This window comes from Myodes glareolus, chromosome 15, assembly GCF_982192425.1.
Source record: "Myodes glareolus chromosome 15, mMyoGla1.1, whole genome shotgun sequence".
Classification (NCBI taxonomy): Eukaryota; Metazoa; Chordata; class Mammalia; order Rodentia; family Cricetidae; genus Myodes; species Myodes glareolus.
Genome location: NC_142040.1, coordinates 77630455 through 77646612, shown reverse-complemented (window position 1 = coordinate 77646612; position 16158 = coordinate 77630455). Strand labels below are relative to the sequence as shown.

The 16158-nt window shown below is 47.8% G+C and overlaps 1 protein-coding gene across 1 annotated transcript in view; it reads right to left on the bottom strand.

Moving 5' to 3' along the window:
• The window catches only part of Slc6a3 (solute carrier family 6 member 3), a 38137-nt gene extending 25638 nt beyond the window's left edge, over positions 1-12499 (bottom strand). Inside the window, exons 1-4 of the mRNA XM_048458857.3 lie at positions 12390-12499; positions 10436-10767; positions 8320-8451; positions 1563-1794 (exon numbers count right to left, since the gene is read on the bottom strand). Of these exons, the coding sequence (XP_048314814.1) occupies positions 1563-1794; positions 8320-8451; positions 10436-10721 (650 nt within the window). The 5' untranslated portion in view covers positions 10722-10767; positions 12390-12499. The remainder of the gene's footprint in view (positions 1-1562; positions 1795-8319; positions 8452-10435; positions 10768-12389) is intronic.
• Between the last annotated feature and the right edge of the window lie 3659 nt (positions 12500-16158).

Genomic DNA, 16158 nt, shown 5'->3' with positions numbered 1-16158 from the left:
GGCTTTTCCTCCTTAGACTACTTTGTAAGGGAGCTATAATATTTGTGCTAAAATCTGCTTTGACAGATGGCGGAAATATTCTTTGAGCAAAGTCACCATTTCTTGTTTACTTGCCATAGGGGAAAAACTATCTAAACATTCAGGGCGGTGCTTCCATTCATTCACCTCCCCCGAGCCTCAGGGCCTCTAGTGAGCTCAACTTTTAACACTTTTTGTTTTTGCAAGCGAACCTACTTGCAGTTAGAGAAGAAATAATTTCATTTCTATTGGCCAAGGCCCCTTCTGTTAAGCTTTTTATTCTCCTCTATAGTCCATGCCTTGAACTTGCAATCCTCCTGCCTCAACCTGTTGAGTGTTAAGTTAATAGGCACCGACCTAGCTACAGCTTCTGTTAAGCGGTAAGGAAACTCTTAGACATGTTTTAACACTTGAGTAATAAGACATGTTCAAATATGCCAGTGAGATCTCAGTCCTACCCTGACCTTGACAATGATTGCTTCAAATGCACTTTGTTTATGTTTGCCACAGAAGCTACACCTCAGCAGACCCTGCCTCAATCAGAGTGGGCCAGCCAGCACCAGCAGTGTCTCCAAAATGGCAGACTCCTCCACACATCTATAAATTTATATCTTCACAGCCACCATCTGGAAAATCATACAGGGTAAACCATTGCCTACGACGGTGTGGCTCTTTATGTTGAGCATTCACATTCATACACAGGCACATATGTGTGCATACATATACACATAAGTACACATGTGCAATGATGTGCATTCACATATGAGTGAATGTACACATGCCTAGATTTCAAGAAAGGTTAATAGTGTTAAAGAAGGGTATAGAAGAGCTAATGGGGGAAGAAAGACTCAGGAAAACAAATTCCAGGAGAGATACTAGCTGGCAAGTGGACTATGAATGGCAGGTCTAGCAAGGAGATGGTCTGGCAAAGAGACAGAAAACCAGGAAGGCTTGCTGGAGATGAGAGTGTACCAGGGTTGGGAAGGAAGGTTAGCACCATGCATGGAAAAGGAATACAGGGAAGTAAGTAAAGAAAATTTACAAAAGAGAAAGCATCACGGCAAAGAGGATAGCCCTTGCATCCTGTCAGCAGCTTGCTTGAAGCTGAGGCACCCAGACAGCGATGCTCAGTGAGGTCCCTTTCTGGAGCAAACAGAGAACTTTCTTGCCTGTGTCCTGTGATCTGGAAGCCCAAAGCCAGAATTTCCCTTCCTTCTAGGCAGTGATGCAGTGTCTTGGGCAGTTTCCTCTCACCTCACAGTAGAGGCAGAATGGAACAAGGGGACAACATTCCAGGGTCCATCCCTCCTGAGGCTCGCATCAGTATAGTTTGGATAAGATTGTATAAGACCATCTCTTGCAATTCAGAAATATACCACATAAGGAACAGGACTCAGCAGCTCCGAGAAGGGAAGGGACTGCTTCAGCGCAGTTCTGAGAACAACAAGGTGTGTGGGGGGCATCCTCAGTGCTGTCCCTGCGTTCCCAGATCTGTCAATCCTCCCATTCTCCAGGCCGGCAGGAAAAATGGACCATTCACTTACTCAAAGTACTCAGCGGCAGGCGTGGTCCCGAAGGTGTCGTTGAGGCCCAGGCCATCACTAGAGTTGCTGGCGTGGGCGTCGGAGCAGTTAGGGCTGTTCCAGGTGTTGTTGCAGTGGATCCACGGGAGGTCCATGGTGAAGGAGGAGAAGAAGTAGTGTAGAGCCCATGCGATGATGACATTGTAGAAGAAGCCCACATAGAAAGAAATGAGGATGACCGTGAAGCCCACACCTGGGGGATGACAGTGGAGCCACCATCAGCACAAACGATGTCCCTTATCATTATCTACTCACTCTGAGTGGGGCACTGACATCCACAACATCTTAAAACACATAGGAAGGAGGGGTACCAGACTCTACTCTGTGATTAAAGAAAAGGGATTGCCATTTTTAACAATCATTTGTGTCTTCCAGAGATTCAGAGGGGTCATCGAAGGCCATCAGAATATCTGAAACAACCCTATAAACATTCAGATAGCCCTAACAGTCAGCCATAGATACACTAGGTTATCCAGTGTCACCCAAAGCCATACAGAATTATTAAGGTCATTCATTTGCACCACAGTCATTAAAGAAGCAGCCAGAGTCATTCAGGTCCATTTTGAGCTATCTACAGCTTACCTGGATCACTCAGTCAGTCAAGCATAGCTTGCCTAAACCTTTAGAACCATTCACAGCCATCAGAACCCATCAGAAACACCCGTGCTAACAGAGCCATCAAAGCACCTAGAGTCACCCAGAAATGCTCAACGCTGCCCAGAACCACCATGAATCATTAAAAGACAGCTAGGGCCCTTTATGGCCATCCTCAAGAACCCAGGTACATTCAAAATCAAAGGGTAAACAAAACTGCCTATAATTATCCAGGGAAGTCTAGGGCCACCCAGAGTCATGCAGTTCATCCACAGCCATCTGTATTCATCCATATCTGTTAGGGCCACTAAAATCTCTTAAGACAAAGTCATTAACAGCTACTCATGCCCTTTCTCCAGGGCCATCAAGGACAATCACAGTTATTTAGCATAATCACAGTCACCTAGAGCTGCCCAGATCATGCATGGCTGATTGCCCAGGGGTTTCAAGGATTGGTCAGAGCCAAATGAGGCCATCTAGGTGCACCTAGAGTGTGCGAGACCACCCAGGACTTTCCAAGATCACCTAAGGGTGCACTTAACCACTCAGGATTATCCAGAGCTTGATAGAGTATTCTCTTCAAGATCATTAAACTGGGAATTTGGGATCACCCATTTAGTGGGTGCTCCTGTAAACTGTAGTAGAACACAGAGGTGAGTGGTTCCCAGAAAAGGGCCAGCCTGAGCAGTGGAAAGATGACCAGGCAGTTAAAAGGCTCCTCATGTTGGTCAAAGATTATTTCTCATTCAAACTTCCCTTCTCAGCTTTGCAGATGATATAATTGTTTTGGTTTATGACTTTAATGGACCTTATTGAAACCTGGTTAGGCTCCATGACTTTTCTGGTCTTCTTGAGGCAGGGAGAGGAGTATGACTTCAAGGTGTAGCTCACTTGCTTTGGGTGGTTTTAACCTTCAGAGAAGTTATTCTCATGCTCAAGGCACCGTTAAGGTTATCTTCCTTCCATAAAGGCAAAATAAAGGCATTAAAAATATTTGTGTTAAGCCAAGCAGAGTAAGTAATCCTCCTTGAAGGTGCTCAGAGGTAGAAAGAGTAAAATCCAAACTGTTTCCTTTGCAAATATTTCTCCTATATAGAATTAACTAAAATTAAACAACTCCACATTGTAATCTCATGCACCGAGCTCCTTAGGCGAAAGGTTTAGATTTACAGTGAATTGATCAGGCAGTCATCTTGGGAAGTTATGCTGTTTGGCAGCCATGTTGCCAAGGAGCCATGCTATCAGAATCCACATTTTTTCCAATTACATAGCTGAAAGTTTCCCTGAAAGGTGACTAATGGTGAATACACCATTTGAAACTTAAGGTAAAACTTTGTGAACTTTAGGAACTCAAAAAAAAACAAAACCAACTTTGATCATATACTATGTTGGAATGTAAGTGTAGTGTCTGAAGACAGAGCTGTCCGTGCCTCTCACAACTGTTGTGTGTGGTAGGAGTGCTCCATCTGGGCTTTACAAGAGAGTGACAAGAACACCTTCCCTCACAATGGAATAAACTCTGCCATCAACTGATGTGGCTCCCAGGGCAAACGGGCTTGCAAGAGAGTACCCACCCATGTGCGTCTATTCAGCTGTTCCAACTGCTGGGAAAGGAAAAATGTCAGTAGGCAGGTACAAGAGTCGACTATTGGGTTGGCCACTCTGAGCTCTGCTCTTCAAGAATACAGAGCCCCAGAAAGCCACCATCTCCAGCTGCTGAAGCTCATCACCGACCTGCCAACACTACTGGCTTCCTCCTTTATGTCTCAAAAGACACAGCCTGTAGAAACCACACACACCTCTTTTTGTTTGCCATAAGAATGTTATTACAGCCGAGTATTGTGGAATATCCCTGAAATCCTAGCATTCGGGGGGTTGAGGCTGGAGCATCACTGTGAGTGTGAGGTTAGCCTGCGGCATCAGATATAGAATAAGACCCTGTCTCAAACAAACCAAAACAAAATCAGCAAGAAGAATGATCTAGTGATGGTTGTTACCATACAGCATGTTCTCTAACTACAGCTCTGCTGACAACCCTCTCTTATCATAAGCACAGGCTGCAAAATTGTCCAGCTGAACTCAAGACAAGAGGGTGTTCTCATCAATCAGGTGTTTTTAGTCTCTCTCTCTCTCTCTCTCTCTCTCTCTCTCTCTCTCTCTCTCTCTTTCGTGTTTACTCACACCAGAGAGATAGACAGAAAGAGATTTAAGGACTCTCCTTTCAGAGATCTTGTACTATCTTCAGGTGCTAGAGGCCATTCAGCTTCTGTGCCTATCTTCAAAGCTAAAAGCTGTGAAGATTCATGGCCTCAAATGATAGCCAACCCTGACTATGGACTTCACTATACCTGTAACTTACCTGCAACTTCTCTGTCCTTCAACCTAAACTTTACTTTCTGGCCCTTGAAGCAGATTAATAAAAACTCAAGAGAGAGAGATTGAGGTTAAACCTGAAGAGCCGAAAAGCAAAACAGTCAGTCACTGACTCTTACCTTGACCTCAGTCTGAAATGGCGATCCTGCCTCCCAGAATCTCAGAAAGAAACTGTGTCTGAGAGCTGTCTCCCCACCCCCGTTTTATATTCCTCTCTAGGGCTGGGAGTAAAGGCGTGCACCACTCGATTTCTGTGGCAACTAGTGTGGCTACTGGGAATAAAAGTGCATGTTATTGTGGCTACTGGGATTAAAGGTAGGTGTGTGTTACCATAACCTGGTCTGTAAGGCTGAGCAGTGGGACTGCTTTACTCTCAAATCTTCAGGCATTTTTATTTATTAAAATACAGTTGAAATGCCACTACGGGTCTTCACCTTGGGCTTCACAGAGTCTCACTTTGGACTTCACTGTCCCTCATCTTGGGTTTCACGTTCTGTTCTTACTTTGGACTATCTGGGTTTTGTAATAGAGCCACTCCCCAGGTTGGAACAGAGACTGGCAGGAGGCAGGAGAATCCAACTTCTCCTGAAGAACTGCTCAACCTTTGATTTCAGTTGTCCACATTTTAACTGTCATCTTTGCTGTCTACACGGGACTGCAATTTGTAATAAGTGAAAATGCAGATAATTGTCTCAACTAGACTTCTAAAAGATAGCGAAGGAAAGAGAAGGCATGTGATCTAAGGGGGGCAGGAAAACAAGCAGGAAAGACTCTCCAGGGATTGTAGCTGGTGTGATATTGAACAAATTAAGGTGGTGTGTGTGTGTGTGTGTGTGTGTGTGTGTGTGTGTGTGTGAGAGAGAGAGAGAGAGAGAGAGAGAGAGAGAGAGAGAGAGAGAGAGAGAGAAAGAGAGAGAGAGAGAGCGCATCCATGATTACACAGATGCCAAAGGGTGGGAGCCCACATGTGACTCAGTTTCCATCTGGAGTCATTCTTACTTAAGTCATTTGAGTTCAAGATTGTCTGCTCTGGTTTTTCCAGTAACCTTGAGGGCTGTGAGTAACGTCTGTGTTAGCTCATAGAAAGAGCATTTTTGCCTAGATGAAAGAGCACATTTTTCTACTAAGATTTGGGCTGGTATATGCCAGCCGGAGGCACTCCTCGTTAGAGATGAGAAGCTGCTTAGCTGAATGAGATAATGCACCTGCTTGAGCTTCCTCCCAAGGACAGCACAGGGAGGTGGTCAGTTGACTGTAATTTCCTTTTGCCTGTCGTATATATATTTCTGTTGGGGTGGGCTCTGACACCAAAGCTGGAAGTTGGCTTCTCTGAGTGTAGCTTCCCCAGCCTAAGTTAGGGGTTGAAAACATCTCTGACTGAGATCCCACTCCTGGGGTTCACAGGCTCTTCACACAAACCTTGCTCTGCTCCAGCGTGGCCCTTCTGCAGACTTGACTTTAGAATGGTATGAAAGCCAGCCTAGGGAGCAGGGATCACGGAGTTCAGCTCACTACCCACCTTCTAGAAGTTCTCTCACTCACCTAGTCACACAGCCATAGTCGTCTCTATAAAGCGATTGGTATCAATGCTTGCTCAGTTTCACTGTATTCCAAGGAAGTTGCTAGCATTGCATCATACCTTGGTGCTCTTCAAAATGGTTTACTGAGGCTTTGAATACAGCAAAATAAAAAAAAATTGCTCTAGTGGTTTTACGGAGGAGCTTTTTTGAGACAGCATTTTATGTTACCCGAGTTGTCCTAGAACTTGCAATCCCCCTGCCTTTGGTTACTTAGTGCTGAGATTGTAGCAGTACACCATTACTAATACCCAGAGACTGATGGAGAAATTTGTGCTTTGAGTAGGTCCCTGTGTGAGTTAAGTAGCTTTCCTCTGCTGACCACAGTCCTGGGTACTGAATCTGCCCCCTTTCCTGGTTTCCTATTGACCTTTCAGTCCTGTGATTCCCAGTGAGGACCGAGGCACAGGACTGATTGTATCCTGGAGCTTTCTCCACAGTCAAAGGCCATGAGACTCGGGAAAAAAGTGTAGCAGGTCAAATTCTGGCACCACTGGAGTTTGCATGACCACACGTTGCCACCAACCCTTGGTGAGTCCTCTTTACAAGTATAGGCAGGCCGAGTCTCCAATTCATTTATCAAATGCCACTAGAATGACAGATTTGATTGGTGCTCATCCCGGCTACCACTACAGCCCCAGGAGTGGTGTCTACTCCCTGGGTCCCATTAGCACTGCTAGATAGAGCCTAGGAGAACATGAGTCGTTCATTTTCATCTGTAGCTCTTAAGACTGAGTCCACTGACCTTGACCCAATAAAGTTTGTATAGTAAGTAGACAATGAAACTCCACTTTAACACAGGAATTATCTCTTAGAGTGACAGGGTTCCCGGGTGCCATCAGGATCCAATGATAGTGTCAGACAGTCCCATGTAATTCTTCTAAATGCTGACTCCTACATTTTGATCAAAACGGGGAACGTCCAGTGCCAGCATGTGTCCCCAGAGGGTCTGTCTGGTTCTAAAGTTGTGCGTGGACGTAGATTTTGGTGAGGTCCCTCTTTACATCTTAGTCTAGGTAAAAATGCTACCCAACACTTACAAGATGTAAGTCCAAAACCCAGCAGCATACCGACTCTGCGCAACAGCCTCTGCCCTTCACGTTCCCGCTGTACAAGAGCAGCAAGTCCATGAAGGGCGTGGCCTGAACAGCTATGAGAAGTCCGTTATTGCTCCTACTCAGAGCAATGGTTTCTGGTCTTGGGTGTCAAATACTGACCCACAGACATTACACCAGGGAACTGGGGCTCTGCTTCCTCCCATGCAGCCACTGCTCAAATATTTCTGAGAAATCCCAATGCTACTCTTTCATGGCAAGTGACAACTATTGAAGGGGAACCTCACTGGGTCTTTCCCCAAAAGACTTGAAGTCTCCTGGAACTCCATCTCCTTGGGATGACATTGGGTTAGAACAAGGGTGGTCCAAAGCTGGTTGGTGATAAACAGGTCTGTGAAGGATCCAGGGTTTGCTTTTAACACATGGAGAAGCCTTTAGCCTTCTCACTGTCAGTATCTCCCATGTAGAAGGCACAGTGTTCTCTACCTGGGATCTCCTGGGATCAAGGAAGGTGACATCTGTGAAGTGTCAGCCTGGCTGCCTGGTTCAGTATAAAGTACATCTGCCTCGTAATGTTGACGTCTTGTATAAACATTCTTCGACCCCACTGTGCTATATGGATGATTGATAGATACACGATTAATAAATGCATGACTGGTAGGTAGATTGATAGATAAATAGATGATTGGTAGGTGAACAGATAGACATGTATATAGATAGTAGATAGGTAAGTGAGTCATGCAGATAGATGGTAGGTGATGGTTCATCATCAGATAGATGGTGGATCAAAAAACAGGCAGATAGATGATAGACGAAAAACATGCTTGCTGGATGGACCATAGATAGGTAAGTAGATGAAAGATGACAGATAAATAGGTTTTTAAAACCTTGCCATTTTACCACCCTGACAAGGTTACCGTCACTTAGCTGTAGAGCAGCCTGGCCTGGGAGCAAGGGAGTGCTTTAGAAGGTTCCTGGTCTTTATGGTCTTACATTAGAAGAGCATGTGCCTTTGTCCACACAGTTTAGGAAAGCAGAACCTGCATGTAACGTCATCTTACTCTGAAGCCCCCAGAGACATGGCCATGCCTTGTGGGGGCCCATGTTCCTCCACATTACCTTTCAGGATAGGGCAGATCTTCCAGACGCCAGCAGCTCCTTCTCTGTTGAATTGCCCAAGGGCCAGCTCCATGTAGAAAAGGGGCATCCCGGCAATAACCATGAAGAGCAGGTAGGGTACCAGGAAGGCACCTGTGCACAGGACAGCAGCTTCAGAAGGGGGCTACTTTCATTATCTGCACGTGGGCCTTGATGTTGTACTTTTAAGTAGGTTCTTGTCACTCAGCTTCCTGTCTAGTGGGGGCTCCTGTTCAGCTCCCACCCGAGGGGATATGCTGGATGGGTGGTAAACCATGCCTCCTTTCCTGTCCCAGCTGCTGTCAGTGTTGGACGTGTTCCCTTCGATGCCTCTGTTTGTCCACCCACCCCATGTCCTGAACTCAGCCAGAAGCAAGGCAGTTAAGGCCTGGAGTCACTTCTCAGTATTGTTCCTAGCGCTGTCTGCCTCTTCTTACCCGGCCCCACTTTTGTCCCTTGAGAGTTGTGGTCCTGGAATCTGTGACCTAATCCTAGCATTTAGAGCCTGCTTCTCTGGAGACTTGGGCTGAGTTTCTGCTGCCAGGAGTTTCTGGGAGCCAGAGGGCAGGACTTGATCTGCTTGAACTGCACATTCTAATCCACAAAGGCTGAAGCCCACTGGAGACCTCTGCTCCCCTCAATCTGAACTTGAGTGAGGCAGTTTGGCTACAGCTTTCCCCCAAGGTCTTGATGAGGAAGATGGGAGTCTCCTCACCAGTCTTTGGGTCACTTACTGGAGCTGCTGAGATCTGGCTCTCTCACTTTCAAGAGCACATAATTAAGCAATTGTGCTCATGGATTTGCCTGAGCCCGTCCTCCCTCCTTCCCTCCCTCCCTCCTTCCCTCCCTCCCTCCCTCCCTCCCTCCCTTCTTTCCCAAAGCAATTCTTTATATCCTGTAGGCAGTCAGGGAAACCCAGTCATGGAATTAGAGACCTCCAGGCTCAACTTGAATTTCTCTGGTAACCTTGCTCTTCTTTTTAACCCCACTGTACAGGCACAGCTATGACTATTGCTGAGATAAGAAAGTGGGCTTTCTTATATGAGCCAGGTTTGGTAGTAGAGACCCATAATCCCAGCTCTCCAGAGGCAAAAGGCAGGAAGACCATAAGTTCGAGGCCTACTGGTCCATAAAGTAAGTTCAAGAATTGCCTAGGCAGCAGTTAAATCCTGACTCAAACAAACAAACAAACAAACAAACAAAAAATCAAGAGGACTATCTATGGATGTGACTCAGTGGTAGAGTGCTTGTAAAAGTCTCTGGCTTCAATCCCCATAACTGTATTTAAAGAGAGGAAGTGAGAACATGAGAGGGTGGGGGAAGGGAGGGGAGGAGGGTATATTTCAGTTCAGGGGCATCTTCCGCCCTTTTAAGTTTAACTTCAAATTTTATAAGGTTCAGCAACTCTATAAGCACCGCTGAAGTTGTCTTAAAACATGTTCTTCTTTTGATCCTTTAGGATTTTCTTTCCAAAGTGAAAATCATAGTGGAAATAGAAGTCAGGACCTGGTGCCTCCTCCTTCTCCTTTCTGCTCTCTGGACTCCACACGCCTTGGCTGTCAGGTTTTCTGAGCTCTCCAGCTTGGGAAGACTGAGAAGAGCTGCAGTGGGTGAAGCTGTTTCGCCATCCTACAGGAGGACGGGATTGTCTCACTGACAGCATTTCCTGCTGTATGCAGGAGCATATGAGCACCCATGAGACCAGGCATCACCCTTGGGTGTCATTCCTCAGGAGCGGCCCACCTTGATTTTTGAGACAGTGCCTGTCACTGGCCTGATGCTCTCTGGATAGACCAGACTGAGACTAGTTGGCTGTCAATCTCCAGGGTTCTACTGTCCCCTAGTGATAAGTAGCATTACAAATGTGTGACACCATGCCCTGCTTTTTAAAATTTGGGTTCTTTAGATCTAGCTCAAAGTCTTCATGCTTGAACAGAAAGCACATTGCTGACTTAGTTATCGCCTCAGCCTTCCCTGTGAGCGTTTCTTGAGTCCATAGCCCACACTACACCATGGCTTCCATGGCCTCCACTGCACTTCCCACACTCCCTGCCACAGCCCCACCCATAGAAGGCACTGGAATCCAGGCAACACTCACCTCCACCATTTTTGTAGCACAGATAGGGAAACCGCCAGACATTGGCGAGGTCCACAGCAAAGCCGATGACTGAGAGCAGGAAATCAATTTTCTTGCTCCAGGTCTCCCGCTCCTGAGCCTCCACTGGTGTCTGTGGTGGGTTAATGAGGGTGGAGTTGGTCAGCTGCACTCCATTCTGCTCCTTGACAAGGATGAGCTCTACCTCTCTGGGGCCCACGGCATTGGACTCTTTAGCCGGGGCCACCACGGAGGACATTGGTCCCACGGAACATTTGCTCTTACTCATGGGTAGGTTGGAGCCCAAGGAACCCGGCTTCTTTCTTTTTGGCCTTCTGTCAACATAAAGAAACACACAGCGACACACAGGTTCAGCAGCCATATCTACAGGGTTCCTGGGTTGAGCACAGGGACATGAGGTCGTCCAAGCACATGAGATGCCATGGTCAAGATGAAGGACAGCTGGGGGGATGTTCACAGATATGGAAGAGAGTGACTGTGGAGACCAGACACACCTCTGCACACCCCTGCGGTTCCCTTTCCCGCCAAAGCCCTCATTCCCCTTCGTGCAGGCTTGTGTGGCTTCTAATTTGCTTCCTAAAAACAATCCCAGGTGCTGCATGCATTGCTTATCCACATTCCCAGGGGGCAATTTTACACCTTGCTAATAGCATTCCACTCCCTTCGGTCTTTGTCAGGGTGTGTAGCTTTCTTTATACTTCGCAATACAAATAAAAAGCAAAATAAATATAACCAAAATCAGCCACAGTAACTGCAAGTTTAAAACAAGCAGTCATCGGTGGTCTATACAAACCACCCTGACCATGAGCGTGGCTTTCCAGGTCTTTGAGCTGACAGAGAGTTACCAGAATGTCACCAGGAGAGGGATCAGCCCACAGCAGAAGGCTACACTAACAGTGCTCCTAGAGAAAGCCTCTCCTGTGCTTCTGCAGAGCCATGGCCGTGGCACTCACGCCTGGTGACAGCCTATTTCCACTGAGCTCAGACAAGCACACTGACGGAAGCCCGGCATCTGGGTGGCTGCTCTAATGGGGTGACTTTCCTCTGCATCCCTAAACAAAAACTCCTGACAGAAGTTATTTTATGCACCACTTCTCTGTGGCCTCTTTACCCTGGTGACAACCCCAAATGCAAATTCCTCACACGTGTTAGAAATGGGCTAACGGGGTTGCAGCTGCTAGGGAGCAGGTAGGAGACAGAGTGGGTTGGCTGTGAGAAGGCAAGAAGCATAGCAAAGGACCTGGTCCCAGACTCTGCTCCCAGCTCTGTTACAGGTACAGAGGTATGGAGGCGCCTGTCTGCCCCACCCGATTCCTCAACTCAGAGGCGAGGTTTGGGCACAGATAGCAAATGACCCCTGGGAAAAACATCTTTCTTCACCAGCTGGAGCGGGAAACAGGTGGCTCATAAGCCAAGGTTCCCACAACATGAGTTCAGCCTCTGCTTACAGAAAAGACAATTAAGAAGCGGGAGGGTGGGGAGAGAGGGGAGATGGAGCTTTGGCAAGTGATGAAAACAAACCCAAGGGGTGTGCTTCTTTCAGACCCCAGCCATTAAAGTGGCGTCGATCCACCACCGAGGGTCCGCGATGCCCAGCCTCAGCCATAGACAGCCATGCCCCCCGGGAAGTAAGAGCAACCTCCATTTGAAGGTCTTGAGCCTGGGCTCTGTGGAACCCTACACTCTGAGGACAAGCGCTGAGAACACACACCCTTAGTTCTAAGATGTAGAAGAAGCTGCTCTCCAAAGCCCTGACTGTTGGCGATTAGGACCCAGAACCCGGATAGCTCTGGTTCTTGCACCTCATTCCATGGCACAGCCATCCAGGGGCAGAGTGGGGTTCCTGCCTGTCGCTCCATAGACTAGCCGTCCAGGGTCAGAGTGGGACAGGGGATGCCACTGCCAAGGATGCGCAGGGAGCAACCCTGGTCCTTACCTGCCTCCTGCGCTGGCCTTCAGCTCTGAGGTCCTGTAAGACTCCAGTCCCGCTTCACAGCTCTAGCGGGTCTCAGCTTCAACCTCTTATCCAGTCGCGGGGTCGGTCCGCCTAGCCCCGCCCGCCGTCGGGGGCGCCCGCTGGCACTGGCTCCGCCTCCGTCCCGCCCTGGGTGGGCGGAGGACAGGCTAAGCAGCTCCTGCATCTGTTGGGTACTAGGATGGCTGCGGGGTGCCAGAGGCCACAGATCCTGGGCCGGTATCTTGCGCGGCCAGAAAGCGTTGGCCACGTGGGAGCAAGGCATCTAGGCTGGACGCGTTGCGGATCAGACGGACAGTTGACTTCCAGGAGGAAGCAGCAGTCCAGGTCTCGCGTCCCTGCTTGCGCTCCTCGGTGTTGCTCTGCCAGCGCTGCAAGGGGCTCCCAGGCAACTGGCTCCAGCAAGGTCACGAGGAGCAGAGGAGCAGATCCCCCCCCCCCCCCCCCCAGAAGAGAGCGAAGTGGCCAATGCGTGGGGACCTGCGCGGAGTTCCCAAGGCTCACCCAGGTCTCCCCACTTCTCCTTTCGATGCTATATGACTACCCCACCCTGCTCCCGTGGTCCTGAGCAACCTGCTGACAAGATTCTCTAACTCCAGCTCCGCGGGGGCAAAGAAAATGGGACGCGCCTTACGGTCCTGTGCTGGTGGCCCATTTGTGTTCCTAGTCAGATCACAGCGTATTCTGCCCCTGCCCTGGCCAGTTTGCTCAGGTATTCTTCCTCATTCCATGAGCTCCGACCTTAGGATCCAAAGTACCAATATCCTCCAATCCATCCTGATTCTCCTCTATCACCTTTCTCAGGTACCATGGCCATAAGTGCGTCTTTGTAGTGTGTAACTGTTCCCAGACCCACCTCAGTGCTCTAGCTTGTTTGCGGGAGCCTCGCCTGAACTTATTTTTATAGGAATCTGAACCATCTGAGTCAAGCCAGGAGGGTTCCTCCAGTCAGCCTGCTTCAGAAACCAGTTTACCTGGAGCGACCTATAATATAGTTTGTGTGGTCAATATCCTGCTTCATGGCCCAAAGGACTAGGAACTGAAATTCTCCTGCCCAGATATATGACGTGTGGACACCTAGGGAGGCCCAGGACACCCCATGGTTAGCAGCAGAACCCAAGTCCAAGCTTCCTTTCTGCCTCCCTTCCCTTCACTCTTTCTTACACCCTTCTCTTCCCTGCACTTCTCTCTTCCTTCCCATTTCTGTTTCCCCCAGAGTAGCTGAGAGCTTTGCCCAGAACATGGGGGCTCTTGAGGGGGTGTCGCATCCGCAGGCCCCACTGAACCAAATTCCTAACAGTGTCTCTTTTCCCTTGGGACCTCCAAATGTCCTGGCTCCTTACCTACCTGTTCACTCCTCTGTGCCCACGTCCTGTGGCCTCATCACTTTTCTTCAGCCCTCTAAACATGGGGATGACACCAGGCAGGAATGCCCCCGCTCCCACCCCTGCCCCCCCATGCTCTTCCATGTAGAATGGGGAGGGTAGACTGCTATGCCTGGTGTGGTCAGCCGGAGCTATTGTAAGGAAACACCACAGCCTTGGAGTCAGACAGCAAACATTTATTTCTGTAAATGCTGGGCAGTCTCAGATCCCCAGGGCCACAGGTGCCTGGGGAAGGCTGCTCCCAGGTCACAAATAGGTCTCTAGGTTCTCTCCTGGGCAGAGATGAGCAGAGGTCTCCGTGCCCATTTTGTAAGGCACAGATAACATTTCTGAAGTGAAACCTTTGAAACCCGATCACCTCCTAGGACCTGATTCTGAATGCCGTCTGACATAAGAGGGTATGATTTTTACATGTAGATGGGGGTGGGGGAATGGTTTCAGTCCTTGACACACCATACGGTAAGAGGGACTTCAGCAGATGATGGTGCCCCCTCTAATCTCTGAGGCACCAAGAGCCGTCTCTTTGTCTCTGTTCTGTAGCAATACAATTCTATGCAAGTATCTCCTACATTCAAAGAGACTGGCTTTTTTCTGAACCTCACAAGCAAGTTAATAATACACTTTGAGATCACTGAAGACGTGACCTGCTAGCCTACTGTGTAATTAGCATGCTGAAGTTTAACTTGCCGTTAAGAGAATAATGTAACAACCCTTACTTGCCTCAGTTTCCCATGTAAGGCACTCTCACACGCTATGCTAATCCATAACTTTAGTCTTAAGTTATGTTCTCTTCCACAACTCTATTCAGAGTAATGGATGTGCGTATGAGCGCCTTGTGGTAATCATTTGCTGAAAGTGGCCAACAGCCTGGAAGCGACCATATATAGCAAATGTCTATCACAATCACTGGAAGAACCTATGGATATAACTTGATAAGGTGTTTTTGTAGTACTGAGTATCTCAGGGTCAATTAGAATCACTTACTTAATACCTTGCAAATGTATCTGAGTTCTGTAAAGAATCTCTCATTTCCCATGCTGTGCTTTCTGTTCTGTTCAGCAAATACAGAGCAAAGTTCAGGACAGACAGAAGACACAGGTAGAGAATTGAAGGATCCAAACTTGGGCTCTCTAATCAGTCAAACGAATCCAAGGGGAAGTACTGAATTTTCATTCCTTAATGTGATGCCAAAGCACTCCGATAACTCTGAGGTAATCCTTAGTGCATTTTAGCAGCACACTTCTCGGTAGTAATTCTGATGCCAAGAAAGGGGCAGGAGCCCATCATTGGCCCAGTTGAAGTCATCAAGAAAATAAGTAACTGCTTAAGGAAGAAACTGTGGGAATAACTAAAGGGGTCACTTAAGGATAGAAACACAGAGCCGAACTTAGGTTCATCCAACCCATGAAACAGAAACAAAAGCCAAGAAGAATAAGATTTTAAACACCAAGAATACAAAAGAATGGTCTGTACTAAGCAGGGTGTAAGGAAATAAATACCATGGGGTAAGAGGCCCTATAGACTACCCATGGTGTGAGGAATAAAATACCATGGGGTGACGAGGTATACAGACAAAACACAGCAGTTCAGTAGTGTGAAACTCAGTGATAGAGCGTGGCCAGATGTCTCCAATAATGGGTCAATATGCAGTATCCAGTACTCCGGCCACAGCTGACTAACCATGCAGCTAGGACAATGGAACTTTTCATGTTCTCGAAGAAAAGAGCCAAGGGTTTTGGGCCTTTAGTCACACCGCAAATGGCAGAGAGCTAAGGGTGCATGCATCTCCACCTCACTTTCTGGGCTTTTACAGGTAGATGCAGTGTGGCTGACTCTGAGTTGATTAAGCCTGATTGAACAGCCAATCTATCCATGCTGGAACTTGGGCTAAACACAGAGCTCAATTCCTTATAGTTGTTGCTGAGACTGTTGGCTAAGAGCATCGGATGAAAACAGGTGATGCTGGAGGTGTGTGGAATGGAATGATCACGTGTGAATGGAAAGGGGAGAGAGTAGGGAATAAGGGGGAGACAGCTAGAGTTAAGGGTAGCATGGAAACATAATACATCAGAAACCTAAACATTTGCATATGTGAAGATGATCTCAATGAAATCAACAAATAATGGGAGACAGAGATCCACCTGGCCATCTCTTGTCACCAGACGAAGTTTCTAGTAGCAGGTTTGGGTCACGTCTGAGTTGTTGGCTAAAGGGATCCCACAGAATCCCCAAATAACCCAGGCTTTTGCCAGAACTTTCTAGGTTGCTCTCCACAAACTGTCAGAAAGTCCCCATTGCTGAAGACAACACAGACACAACTCACTGAACATGAAGGTGTCAAGCTG